The sequence below is a fragment of the Eretmochelys imbricata genome, chromosome 14 (assembly GCF_965152235.1).
Source record: "Eretmochelys imbricata isolate rEreImb1 chromosome 14, rEreImb1.hap1, whole genome shotgun sequence".
NCBI classification, from domain to species: domain Eukaryota; kingdom Metazoa; phylum Chordata; order Testudines; family Cheloniidae; genus Eretmochelys; species Eretmochelys imbricata.
Genome location: NC_135585.1, coordinates 55,268,135 through 55,280,052, shown reverse-complemented (window position 1 = coordinate 55,280,052; position 11,918 = coordinate 55,268,135). Strand labels below are relative to the sequence as shown.

The window sequence follows — 11,918 nt, the reverse complement described above, 5'->3', positions numbered from 1 at the left end:
GGACTGAGGGGGGGTGGCCCTGTCAGCTGATCTCTGCCCCCCACCTCCTTGGAGGCCCACGGCGCCTGTAGTGTCTTCCCCCCGCCCCTGCCATTCACGTGGGCTCTTCCTGAGATTCCCCTGTGGGGCCCAGCCCCCTGGCTGTGCCGAGGGGGGAGCAGGACGGGGTGTGGGGGGTTCCCCGGGGGCGCAGCCATTAACCTCCCTCTCCTCTCCCTCCCGCAGTCGAACAGACTCGATAAGGGGCGTCCTCGACACTCCTCGTCCCGCGTCGTCGTCCTTCTTTTGGTGGTTTTAACGCCTCCCCCACCCCACCCCCGTTTCATTTCCACGCGACCCCGAGAGCTGAGGAGGAGGATGGCCCTGCCCTGAGGACCGCAGCCCTGTCAGACCTCGGGGGGCGGGACGGGGGCGGGAGAACCACTGGAAGAGTGGACTGGAGCGGTGGGGGGGCATCAGGACAGCAGGGTTCACCCCGTCCTGCCTTGCTGTGGTGGGAGGATCCCACCTCCCACCCACCCGCTGTGGGAAGCATCCCACGCCTCCCACCAATGATCCCTGACCTTTGTTGGCACCGATAGAAGGATCCCACTGCTCCCACCAACAGTCCCTGAACCCACTGCGCCAGGTGCGGGATCCACCACCGCCGAGCCCTGATCCCACGTGGGCACTAACCCAAGGAGGATCCCAGCGCTGCCTCCAGCGCTCCCTGGTCTGGCTTGCTGGCCCCCCCGGAAGACGGCTCCCACGCCTGTCGCCAGCTCCGACCCCGTCCTGTAAGAATTTCAGCCTCGCGAGCCCTTCGCTCCCGGCCGGGCTGACGCAGGGCCCCCTCCCCCGGTTCCCTGCGACTCGAGGCCATTTTTGTTTTTATAGGAAAAAAAAAAAAAAAGAGAAAATCCTGAAAAAAAAGCCCCCCCCCCCCCCCCCCCCCCCCGCGTCCTGTCTTTTATACCAAGGTTGGAGCCGGTTTTACCAGCGTCTTGCGGTTTTTGTGCGTTGCCTCGTTTTTCGTTGTCTGCATGGAGCGTCCGGGCCACGCGGTGCCCTGCCGGGCCAGCGGGTGCTAGGGGCACCGTGTGCGGGCAGGTTTGGTAACGTCGCCCTGAGGATGGATTAAAAGACTTGTCAGAAGCCAGAGCCTGCTGCTGCTTTTTGGGGGGGGGGGGGTCGTCCCGGACACCTGGCCCCCGGGAGGAACCCCCCTCAGTGCGATGGCCCTTCGCGGGGGTTCGCGCTCTCCAGGGCCAGGCCCTGCTGCCCCCTGGGACCCCCCCAGGGAGTCCCCTCACCCTGGCCCCCCCCGGCCCTTCCCACGGCTCCGGCCTGCAGGGACTCTCCGCCAGCATCACAGGAGGGTTATGGGGGGTCCAGACCCACCCCAGGCAGGTCTTGGGGGTCTCAGGCCTAGTGCCCCTCAGCACAGGCCACGCTGGGCCAGGTCCCTCAGCCCATTGTCCTGCCACTGGCCGGAACCAGCTGCTCCCGAGCTGGGGGGGCCCCCAGTCACTGGGTCCCCAATCTCCAGGCCGTGGTCTGGGTCCCAGCTGACAGGCGCGATCACACCTGGGCCCCAGCAGCAACAACCCCCCTATGCTGTTACACAGGGAAACTGAGGCACACAGTACACATGCAAACACAGGAAAATCACCTGTTTTGTCACACCTGGCTCCCAGACCCCCCTGTTCTAACCACTGGATTTCCCCCCCCCCCCACCAAGCCCGAGGAGAACCCAGGTGTCCTGGCTCCCAACCCACTTCAATCACTGGACCAACCCCCTCCCTTCCCAGAGCCAGGGGAGACCCCAGGCGTGGAAAGAAGGTTACAGAGGTTCCTGTCCCAGCAGTGTGCTGGGCTCAGTGGATTTGGGGTTCCAGGAGGAGTGAGGGGGGGAGCTCCCTTTCCCTGGATTGCTTGTGGGGCTGGGCTGCTCCCACCCTGATCAGCTGGAGTTTTTCCCTGGACCCCAGAGCCCTGGCTGTAACTCCCCCCACCTGCCCACATCTCCCTCTATCCCGAGGAGCCTCCCCCTTGCCCAGGTCCCCCCCGATGGAGCAGCCTCCTGCCCCGAATCCCAGGTGCACCATGGGAGCGAACTAGCCCAGGGCTCTCAACCTTCCCGGGTGACTGTGCCCCGTTCAGGAGCCGGCTTTGGCTAGCGTCCCCCCGAGTTGAAAACCACGTGCTTCCGAAATCAGACATCAAAGCAAGGAAGCGTCCCAGCCGCTCGCACTGAAATATTCCTTCCTTCTGCCCGTTCCCGTCCAATTCTCCAATCAATCGCCCCCCGGCTCTAGGGCAGTACAAGCAGGCCCACCTCTAGCTGAGTTGCTGGAGACCCCTGCGGACCCCCGAGGACCGCGGACCTACAGGAACTTCGGCCGAGTTCTGTCAGCCGCTAGCAGTGGCCGTAGGGAGGGTTGGTTGCCACCTGGGCAATCTCCCCAGGAGCAGGGGGGGGGGGGGAGAAACAGACCAGATCCAGCCCCATAGATACCCCGGGGTGAGGGAACGAGGGGAGTAGAGGCTTTTCCCCAGAGGCACCCAGGGGCAGGGCGATATGGGGGGCAGGGGATGGGTGGCAAAGGTGGTTTTTTAAATCTTTTATTTGGCTGAACCTATTCAGTGAATCTCCCAGCCCAGCCAGGGCCTGAATTTCAGAAGCAAGAAGGGGCTTTGGGGCCATTTTTCTCCCCCGGGGGAGAAGCGGGGAGGAGGAGGGGAGACGAGCCCGACGCCTCCCTTGGCCGCTCCCCGACGACGTTCACCCTGCGTGGGCCTGAGACGAGCCGCTGGCTCGTCCGCTCCCGGGTCTCCCTGTCTAGCGCGGCCAGTTGGGGATCAGGAAAGGAGTGTGGGGGGCACCTTAGAGACGCCCACGAATCTCCCCGGCCTCTGTCGCCCCGCGGCTGTTCCCGGCCGCCGGAGCCACGACCGTCAACCTGGGGAACAAGAAAGGGAACCCGCCCGTCGGCTTTCGGGCAAGCTCTGTAGCCGCTTCTCCTCGGTCTGACACCTGGAGACGAAGCGGGACTGTTCTTAATGTTTCCTCCGAATGCTGTGTGGGTGCCTCAGTTTCCCCATGCCATTTCCTACGTCTCTCAGGGGGGGGATCAGGGGGTGGGCTTGTGGCAGAGCCCTAGAGGGCAGGTGTGATGGTGTCTGGCCAGAGAATGAATTCCCAGCTAGCGCAGGGCACCCACGGCCTCTCTGGGGCAGCGGCCAAGACTCCCTCTCGAGCGAGCCACGTGGCTCCTGCCCTGCCCGGAGCAGATACGGGGCCCGGGGTTCTCGCTCTGGCTGCAGCTGGGTGGTTTCAGGGGCTCTGCCGGCCACAGCCGGCCGGGGTCAGGCTGAATTTGAGCCAGGGCCGGACGCTGAAAAGGGGCTGTAGCCGGGTCGCTAAAATGTGCTGCTGTCCAAGGGGCTTTTTGTTCTTTTGCTCCCCCCCCACGGAGAGGCCTGGAAAGAAAAGAAATCCAGGGGCACACGCCCTGCTGGGGGAGGGGGCGAGGGGTTTGGGCCGAGAGAAGGGAATCGAGAGGGGCTGTGGGGAGGGGAGACGTGGGTGAGTGGCAAGGGGCTGGGGGAGAATAGGGGTGGGGCCCCTGTGAGCCCCACACGCTCCCCGCACCATGGGAGCCAGGATCTGGGGTGACCTGGCCCCTCTGCAGGGTCTGAGCCCTCTAGCTCCGTCCTCTCTGGAACCCCCTTCAGGTAGGGGAAAGGCTGCTCTCAAATCCCCCCTCACTCCTCTCTGCTGCAGACGAAACAGCCCCAGTCCCCGCAGCCGCTCCTCGTTCGTCACGGGCCCCAGCCCCCCGATCATTTTCCTTGCCCTCCGCTGGACCCTCCAATTTGTCCACATCCCCTCCGTAGTGGGGCCCCCAAAACTGGACGCAACACCCCAGGTGTGGCCTCCCCAGGGCCGAACGGAGGGGAACCATCACGTCCCTCGATCTGCGGGCAACGCTCCTCCTAATCCCGCCCGCTTTGCCGTTGGCCTTCCTGGCACGAGGGCCCGCTGCTGACGCGGACCCGGCTTCGCCCACTGTCACCGCCAGGGCCGGTTCGGCAGCCCGGCCGCCGAGCCGCTCGGTCCCCCGCCTGGAGCGGGGCCGGGGATTCTTCCGTCCTAAGGGCAGGACGCGTGGCCCACCGTGGTAAATGGGTTGGGGTCCCCGCTCCAGGGAGCTGGGAATTGAGCCCCGATCTCCGGAGGCCCAGCTGAGAGCCTTCACCGCGGGGCCCGCCTTCGATTTCCCAGCCAGCCGCCTGTAACTCCTGGCGGAAAACGCCGGCATGGACGTGGCGCGCCGGGGGGCTCGGGGGAAAGTGACCGGGCTGGGCGGGAAAGACGCCCCGGCTGCGATGGGTTTGTCGGGCTGTGAAAGCGTCTCCAAGGGGGTAGGGCTGGGAGCCCCGCGGCTGGGAACACGTCGGATGGGGCCCCGGGGCCAGGGCTGGAGGGAAGGATCCGGCCTTGGGATCGCACAGGGCGTGGGTGAGATGGGCCCGTCGGGGGATTTTCGTTTGTCAGGTTTCTCTGGAACAAAGAACCGTCTGTGGATGGAGGGGGACTGCCAGGGCGGCGGGACAGTTTGGGGGCCAAGGCAGGGACGGGTGGTAAGGGGGGCTGCGGGTCGGGAGTGAGGGGCACCGGCAGAGCTTGGGGGGCAGGGCTGGGCTAGCAGGGGGCTGCGGTTCGGGAGTGAGGGGCACCAGCAGGGCCGAGGTGGGGGGCAGCCCAGGGCTGGGCTACGCTCTCTAATATGGGGTGCCCCCCCGTTCCTGGGCAGAGGAAATCCCAACACTGTTACCCCACCTGCCTGGTCACTACCCCACTACCCAGCATCTCCGACAGGGACACCCACATTCTGGGCTTTGTGGTGGGGAGTGTCCCGGACTGCAGCCCCCTCCCCCCGGGCTCTCGCGGCTCCGTACGGCCCCCGGGAGTCGCCCCCCGCCAGCGACGGCCCTTCCTGGGGGTCCGCTCGGTCCCGCTGCCTCCCGCGACCGCCCCTCTGAGCCTCCAGCCACCTGCTCTGCTGGGGACCCCTCGGGGAGTCCCCTCGCTCCAGACCCCCAGGTTCCCCCAGAGGGAGCGTCGCCCCCCGATCGCCAGCCTGCAGGGCCTCTCTGCCAGCATCACCCAGGGGGGTTAGTGAGCGTCTGGACCCAGCCCTGGCAGGTCCCAGGGGCTCAGGCCTGGCCAGTCTCAGCCCCGGCCAGCTGGGCCTGGCCCCGTCCCCTGGGGCTCCGGCTGCTCCTTGTCCCCCTTCCAGCCGAGCCCCCATGTCCCCTCCCCTGACAGACCCTCCTCGCCCTTTGTCTTCCGTCCCAGGCTGCTGGGGCTCCCCTCTTCTCTCCTTTGTTCCCCCCGGCTGGACCCTGCTGCTGGGGGTGGGGCCTCCCGGTCTCCCGTCTCTGGGACCCCCATCTCCAGGTCACTGTCTGGGGTCCTGGCTGCTGGGCGAGGTCACCCCTGGTCCCCGGCACCAACAACCCCCCTCCCCCGGCCACGTTGTTACACATGCAGCACAGGGGAAACTGAGGCGCGCACCGTGTTGCTGCGAAACACTGAGAAAATCCCCCACTTCCCGACAGGGGGCCCGGGGGGCTGCCCTCGGCCTGTTCTCCCAGGATCTGTGGGGTGAGGGCCGAGGGCGATGGGGGCAGTGGGTGAGGTCTGGCAGTCGGGCCCCCCTGAGTTGCGATTTTGGGTGTGCCCCCTTTCCCATGGGGGGGACTGGCTGGCTTAGGGGGCCCAATGGGGTATGGGGGGGGGGACGCCAGGAAGCCCCCTGCTACCTGCTCCTCATTCCCACCTCCCCTTACAAACAGCCCCGCCCCTCGGGTTCCGCCATCTTTGTTAAGGGCACCGCCTCCGCCATGTTGGATGAGGGCACGGGGGGGGGCGGCCGCGATCAGGCAGCGCTGGGGGCAGCCCGGGCCCGGGAAGGACCCGCCATAAATAGCCCCGCAGGGAGCGCACGTGTCTCTCTCTGCGCGGGCCCCGGCCGGACCCATGGGGGGGGGCCGGACGCCTGGGTTCCCTGCCGCCGCTGGCCGGCCTGGGTGAGTCCCTGCCGGTGCCCTTCACTCCCGACCCGCAGCCCCTGCTGGGGGGGGCAGGACCCGTCTGTCCCCCCCCAGATCAGGGGCAGGTCCGTGGCCGGGGGGGCTCAGATGGGGGTCTCCCGGGGGCCCCCGAGATCCGATCAGAGGCTCCAGTGAGAACAAGGGGTTTGCCTCCAGCCCGCTCCAGAGACCGGGGGGTTAGAGCGGGGGGGCCCGGACTCCTGGGTTCTCTCCCGGCTCGGGGAGGGGAGTGGGAGCCGGTGGTTAGAGCAGGGGGGTTGGGAGCCGGACTCCTGGGTTCTCTCCCGGCTCGGGGAGGGGAGTGGGGGCCGGTGGTTAGAGAAGGGGGGTTGGGAGCCCGGACTCCTGGGTTCTCTCTCGGGGAGGGGAGTGGAGTGGGGGCTGGTGGTTAGAGCAGGGGGGCTGGGAGCCCGGACTCCTGGGTTCTCTCCCGGCTCGGGGAGGGGAGTGGGAGCCGGTGGTTAGAGCAGGGGGGGCTGGGAGCCGGACTCCTGGGTTCTCTCCCGGCTCGGGGAGGGGAGTGGAGTGGGGGCTGGTGGTTAGAGCAGGGGGGCTGGGAGCCCGGACTCCTGGGTTCTCTCCCGGCTCGGGGAGGGGAGTGGGAGCCGGTGGTTAGAGAAGGGGGGTTGGGAGCCCGGACTCCTGGGTTCTCTCTCGGGGAGGGGAGTGGAGTGGGGGCCGGTGGTTAGAGCAGGGGGGCTGGGAGCCGGACTCCTGGGTTCTCTCCCGGCTCGGGGAGGGGAGTGGGGGGCCGGTGGTTGGAGCAGGGGGGCTGGGAGCCCGGACTCCTGGGTTCTCTCTCGGGGAGGGGAGTGGAGTGGGGGGCCGGTGGCTAGAGCAGGGGGGGCTGGGAGCCCGGACTCCTGGGTTCTCTGCCTGGCAGGGGGTAAATGCTCTGTTGGTGATTTGCAGGCGGTGGTGGAGTTGGCGCTGAGGCCCCCCGGGGGCGTTTAGGTAAGTTCCTGCCCTGGCCCCTCGCTTCCAGCTGGGTTGGGCCCCCCGCTTCCTCCGGCTCCTTCCCGGGGGGGGGGGGCCGTTGCAATGATGAATCCGCTAGACTAGAGTCTCCGACCCTCAGTGACGATACGCAGCGCCCTGAGCAACGGTGCCCCTCACTCCCGACCCGCAGGCCCCCTGCCCCCCCCCGGCCCCGCCGGTGCCCCTCACTCCCGACCCGCAGCCCCCTGCCCCCCCCCCGGCCCCGCCGGTGCCCCTCACTCCCGACCCGCAGCCCCCTGCCCCCCCCCCGGCCCCGCCGGTGCCCCTCACTCCCGACCCGCAGCCCCCCTGCCCCCCCCCCGGCCCCGCCGGTGCCCCTCACTCCCGACCCGCAGCCCCCTGCCCCCCCCCGCCCCGCCGCGGTGCCCCTCACTCCCGACCCGCAGCCCCCCTGCCCCCCCCCCGCCCCGCCGGTGCCCCTCACTCCCGACCCGCAGCCCCCTGCCCCCCCCCCGCCCCGCCGGTGCCCCTCACTCCCGACCCGCAGCCCCCTGCCCCCCCCCCGCCCCGCCGGTGCCCCTCACTCCCGACCCGCAGCCCCCTGCCCCCCCCCGCCCCGCCGGTGCCCCTCACTCCCGACCCGCAGCCCCCTGCCCCCCCCCGCCCCGCCGGTGCCCCTCACTCCCGACCCCCAGCCCCCTGCCCCCCCCCCGCCCCGCCGGTGCCCCTCACTCCCGACCCCCAGCCCCCTGCCCCCCCCCCGGCCCCGCCGGTGCCCCTCACTCCCGACCCCCCAGCCCCCTGCCCCCCCCCCGGCCCCGCCGGTGCCCCTCACTCCCGACCCCCAGCCCCCTGCCCCCCCCCCGGCCCCGCCGGTGCCCCTCACTCCCGACCCCCAGCCCCCTGCCCCCCCCCCGGCCCCGCCGGTGCCCCTCACTCCCGACCCCCAGCCCCCTGCCCCCCCCCCGGCCCCGCCGGTGCCCCTCACTCCCGACCCCCAGCCCCCTGCCCCCCCCCCGGCCCCGCCGGTGCCCCTCACTCCCGACCCCCAGCCCCCTGCCCCCCCCCCGGCCCCGCCGGTGCCCCTCACTCCCGACCCCCAGCCCCCTGCCCCCCCCCCGGCCCCGCCGGTGCCCCTCACTCCCGACCCGCAGCCCCCTGCCCCCCCCCCGGCCCCGCCGGTGCCCCTCACTCCCGACCCGCAGCCCCCTGCCCCCCCCCGGCCCCGCCGGTGCCCCTCACTCCCGACCCGCAGCCCCCTGCCCCCCCCCCGGCCCCGCCGGTGCCCCTCACTCCCGACCCGCAGCCCCCTGCCCCCCCCCGGCCCCGCCGGTGCCCCTCACTCCCGACCCGCAGCCCCCTGCCCCCCCCCGGCCCCGCCGGTGCCCCTCACTCCCGACCCGCAGCCCCCTGCCCCCCCCCCGGCCCCGCCGGTGCCCCTCACTCCCGACCCCCAGCCCCCTGCCCCCCCCCCGGCCCCGCCGGTGCCCCTCACTCCCGACCCCCCAGCCCCCTGCCCCCCCCCGGCCCCGCCGGTGCCCCTCACTCCCGACCCCCCAGCCCCCTGCCCCCCCCCCGGCCCCGCCGGTGCCCCTCACTCCCGACCCCCAGCCCCCTGCCCCCCCCCCGGCCCCGCCGGTGCCCCTCACTCCCGACCCCCAGCCCCCTGCCCCCCCCCGGCCCCGCCAGGTGCCCCTCACTCCCGACCCCCAGCCCCCTGCCCCCCCCCGGCCCCGCCGGTGCCCCTCACTCCCGACCCCCAGCCCCCTGCCCCCCCCCGGCCCCGCCGGTGCCCCTCACTCCCGACCCCCAGCCCCCTGCCCCCCCCCGGCCCCGCCGGTGCCCCTCACTCCCGACCCCCAGGCCCCCTGCCCCCCCCCGGCCCCGCCGGTGCCCCTCACTCCCGACCCCCAGCCCCCTGCCCCCCCCCCGGCCCCGCCGGTGCCCCTCACTCCCGACCCCCAGCCCCCTGCCCCCCCCGGCCCCGCCGGTGCCCCTCACTCCCGACCCCCAGCCCCCTGCCCCCCCCGGCCCCGCCGGTGCCCCTCACTCCCGACCCCCAGCCCCCTGGATCCCCCCGCTCTGCTGGTGCCCCTCACTCCCGACCCCCAGCCCTGGGCTGTACAAGTCAATATTTTCATTAATGACTTGGCTAATGGAGTGGGAGGGTGATGAGCTGAGCTGGGGGGTTGCCAGCCCTTGGGAGTCACAATGATTTTGACCCACTGGAGAATGGGTCTGAATTCAGTCAGATGAAATTCAATGGAGACGAGTGCGAAGTACGTCCCTTGGGAAGGGGAAAGGCGGAAACCCAGAACCCCAAGCCGGGCTAGGGGGCCATCCTGCCGGAAATAGAACGGGTCACAAATAGGGGATGAGCCAACAGGGAGATACAGCGGGTAGGGTGGTCCCGGGAGGGTGGGGGGCGGGTCTGGGGAGGGACGGATGAGATCAGACCAGACTGGGTCACTAATGATGGGAAATCAGGTGGGTCTGACCTGCTCCAGACTTGTGGGAGGGGAGTGGGGTCTCGTGGTTGGGGGGGGAGGGGGCAGAACTCCTGGGTTCTCTCCCTGGCTCTGGGAGGGGGCTGGGGGTTAGAGCCGGGGGGCTGGGAGCAGGACTCCTGGGTTCTCTGCCTGGCAGGGGGAAATGATCTGTTGGTGATTTGCAGGTGGTGGTGATGTGTGGACCTGGTGCTAAGGCCCCTGGGGCATCTGGGTAAGTCCCTGCTCTGGCCCCTCGCTCCGCGCCCCCCGCCTTGTCCCTGTGGGGCCCTTGCAATGATGATTCCGCTAGACTAGAGTCTCTGACCCCAGTGACGATATTCGCAGCGCCCTGAGCAACGGTGCCCCTCACTCCTGACCCGCAGCCCCCTGCCAGCCCAGCCCTGGGCTCCCCCTCAGTCCTGACCCGCAGCCCCCTGCTAGGACATTAACCCTCTCTCCTCTATTCCCCCCCAGCTGGATTCTCGCCCCATGTCTATCTCTGACATGAGCCCAGTGGGGTGAGACCCCTGGGGTCTCTGGATGGAGGGACCAGGACCAGAACAGTGCGGTGGCAGGGTAAGGAGTGGGAAACCGGAGGGGGTTCAGTCAGTCAGTCAGTGTTGGCCCCACTGCCCCAGGGCAGTGCTAGGGTCCTGTGCTGCAGGGAGAAGAGGGGTTGGGCTGGGTGGCCCTGATCCGGGGAGCAGGGGGGTGACGATTTGTTCCTCGACAGGAGCTCCCAGCTCAAGGTTGGGATTCACATGAAATAACACAACTTAGACTGACCCTGCTCCCTTGGGGATTGGATCGGAGGGGTGGGGTGGGGAGACTGGTAACATGGGGTGGCCAGAACCTATCTGTCCTGAGTTAATGGGGGTCCCCCCACCCCAGGGCCTGGCTGGCTGGATCTGACCCTGAGGTCTCCAGATTGGATCGGAGTGTCTAATGACAACCCAGTCTGCTCCAGAGACCTGTGGGGTTGTAGTGGGTTGGGTGTGTCTGGGAGCCAGGATGCCTGGGTTCTCACCCTGGCTCTGGGAGGGGAGTGGGGTCTAGTGGTTACAGCAGGGGAAAGGGGGGCTAGGAGCCAGGACTTCTGGGTTTTTTCTCCTGCAGTGGGACATAACTCACCTGTCTGGTGATGTCTAGGCACTGTGACACCTGGACTCAGCAAGGAGGCTCCTGGGGTGTCTGGGTAAGTCCTTCCCCTGGGCTGCTGCTCCTAGCTGGGTCGGGCCTCCCCCCAGTCTTGTTCCCTGGGCTGCCGTTGTGGTGACGAATCCGCTAGACTAGAGTCTCTGATCCCAGTGACGACCCTTGCAGGGCCCTGAGCAACGGCCCCCACCAGACCTTCTGGGGCCCACTGCCAGCCCATCCCTGGGCCCCTCGCCAGGACTGCTTGTGCCCCTCACTCCCGACCTGCAGCCCCAATTCCAGAATCCTTGGCACATCCCAGTGTCCCCCTCTCTCATGTCCCAAAGCCTGGAGTTTGGCCTGACTTTGCTCAGGTTCATGAGGCCTGAATCGTGGCTCAGGGGGTCCTGCCTGTTCTCCTGGGGGGACTGAAAAGCCTCGATATAAAAACATTGATTTTAATCAACTTTTACATTTGTACTTCCTTAGTTTTCCAAGGAAAGGTGCTTGCTGGATTTCGGCTTTGGTTACTCACCAGCACCCCCTCTGGCTGCGACGGAGACTGGAATCCAGGGCCCTGCTCGGTGGGTGATGGGACAGGCTGCTGGACTGAACAATGGATGGGGAAGTGAAAGGAGAAGTGGGGGGACTGCACAGCCCAGGCCTGCCTCACTGTTCAGTGCAGACAGGAGCCAGGGGCTGCGGATTGGGAGTGAGGGGCACCCCAAGCATCTTGCAGGGGAAGGACTTGAGCCTGGGGGTGTCACGTAAAGAACAGGGATGTTGCCTCAATAAACAATCCTGGAACAAATTGAGTCTTTTCCTTTCCCTCGTGGGGGCTGGTTCCATGGGGTCTGTTCCTCCTCCGGCTTGGGGAGGTGGCTGGCTCTGGGGGGGGCAGGGGCAAGGGGGCTCCTTCTGTGGGGCTGGTTCCTCACCTGGCTTGGGGAGGTGGCTGGCTCTGGGGGAGGGGGCAGGGGTAAGGGGGCTCCTTCTGTGGGGCTGGTTCCTCACCCAGCTCAGGAGGTGGCTGGCTCTGGGGTGAGGGGCAGGGGCCTGGCTCTGTGGGGCTGGTTCCTCACCTGGCCTGGGGGGGGCGGCTGGCTCGGGGGGGGGGGGGGCAGGGGGCTGGCTCCTCACGGGGCTTGGGGAGGCAGCTGGCTCTGGGGGAGGGGGTAGGGGTAAGGGGGCTCCTTCTGTGGGGCTGGTTCCTCACCTGCTACAGGGAGGTGGCTGGCTCGGGGGGGGGGGGGG

At 69.0% G+C, this 11,918-nt stretch overlaps 1 protein-coding gene and 1 long non-coding RNA gene across 2 annotated transcripts in view; both read left to right on the top strand.

Annotated features, from left to right (window-relative positions):
* The window catches only part of LOC144274193 (histone-lysine N-methyltransferase EHMT2-like), a 6,146-nt gene extending 5,774 nt beyond the window's left edge, over positions 1 to 372 (top strand). The window contains exon 13 of the mRNA XM_077832824.1: positions 226 to 372. Coding sequence (XP_077688950.1) covers positions 226 to 372 — 147 coding nt within the window. The remainder of the gene's footprint in view (positions 1 to 225) is intronic.
* A 5,615-nt stretch (positions 373 to 5,987) lies between these two features.
* On the top strand, positions 5,988 to 11,475 carry LOC144274550 (uncharacterized). Its single transcript, XR_013347890.1, has 6 exons — positions 5,988 to 6,078; positions 7,015 to 7,056; positions 9,716 to 9,762; positions 10,005 to 10,106; positions 10,680 to 10,725; positions 11,154 to 11,475. It is a non-coding gene; the product is annotated as an uncharacterized LOC144274550 (long non-coding RNA).
* The last annotated feature ends 443 nt before the right edge of the window (positions 11,476 to 11,918 follow it).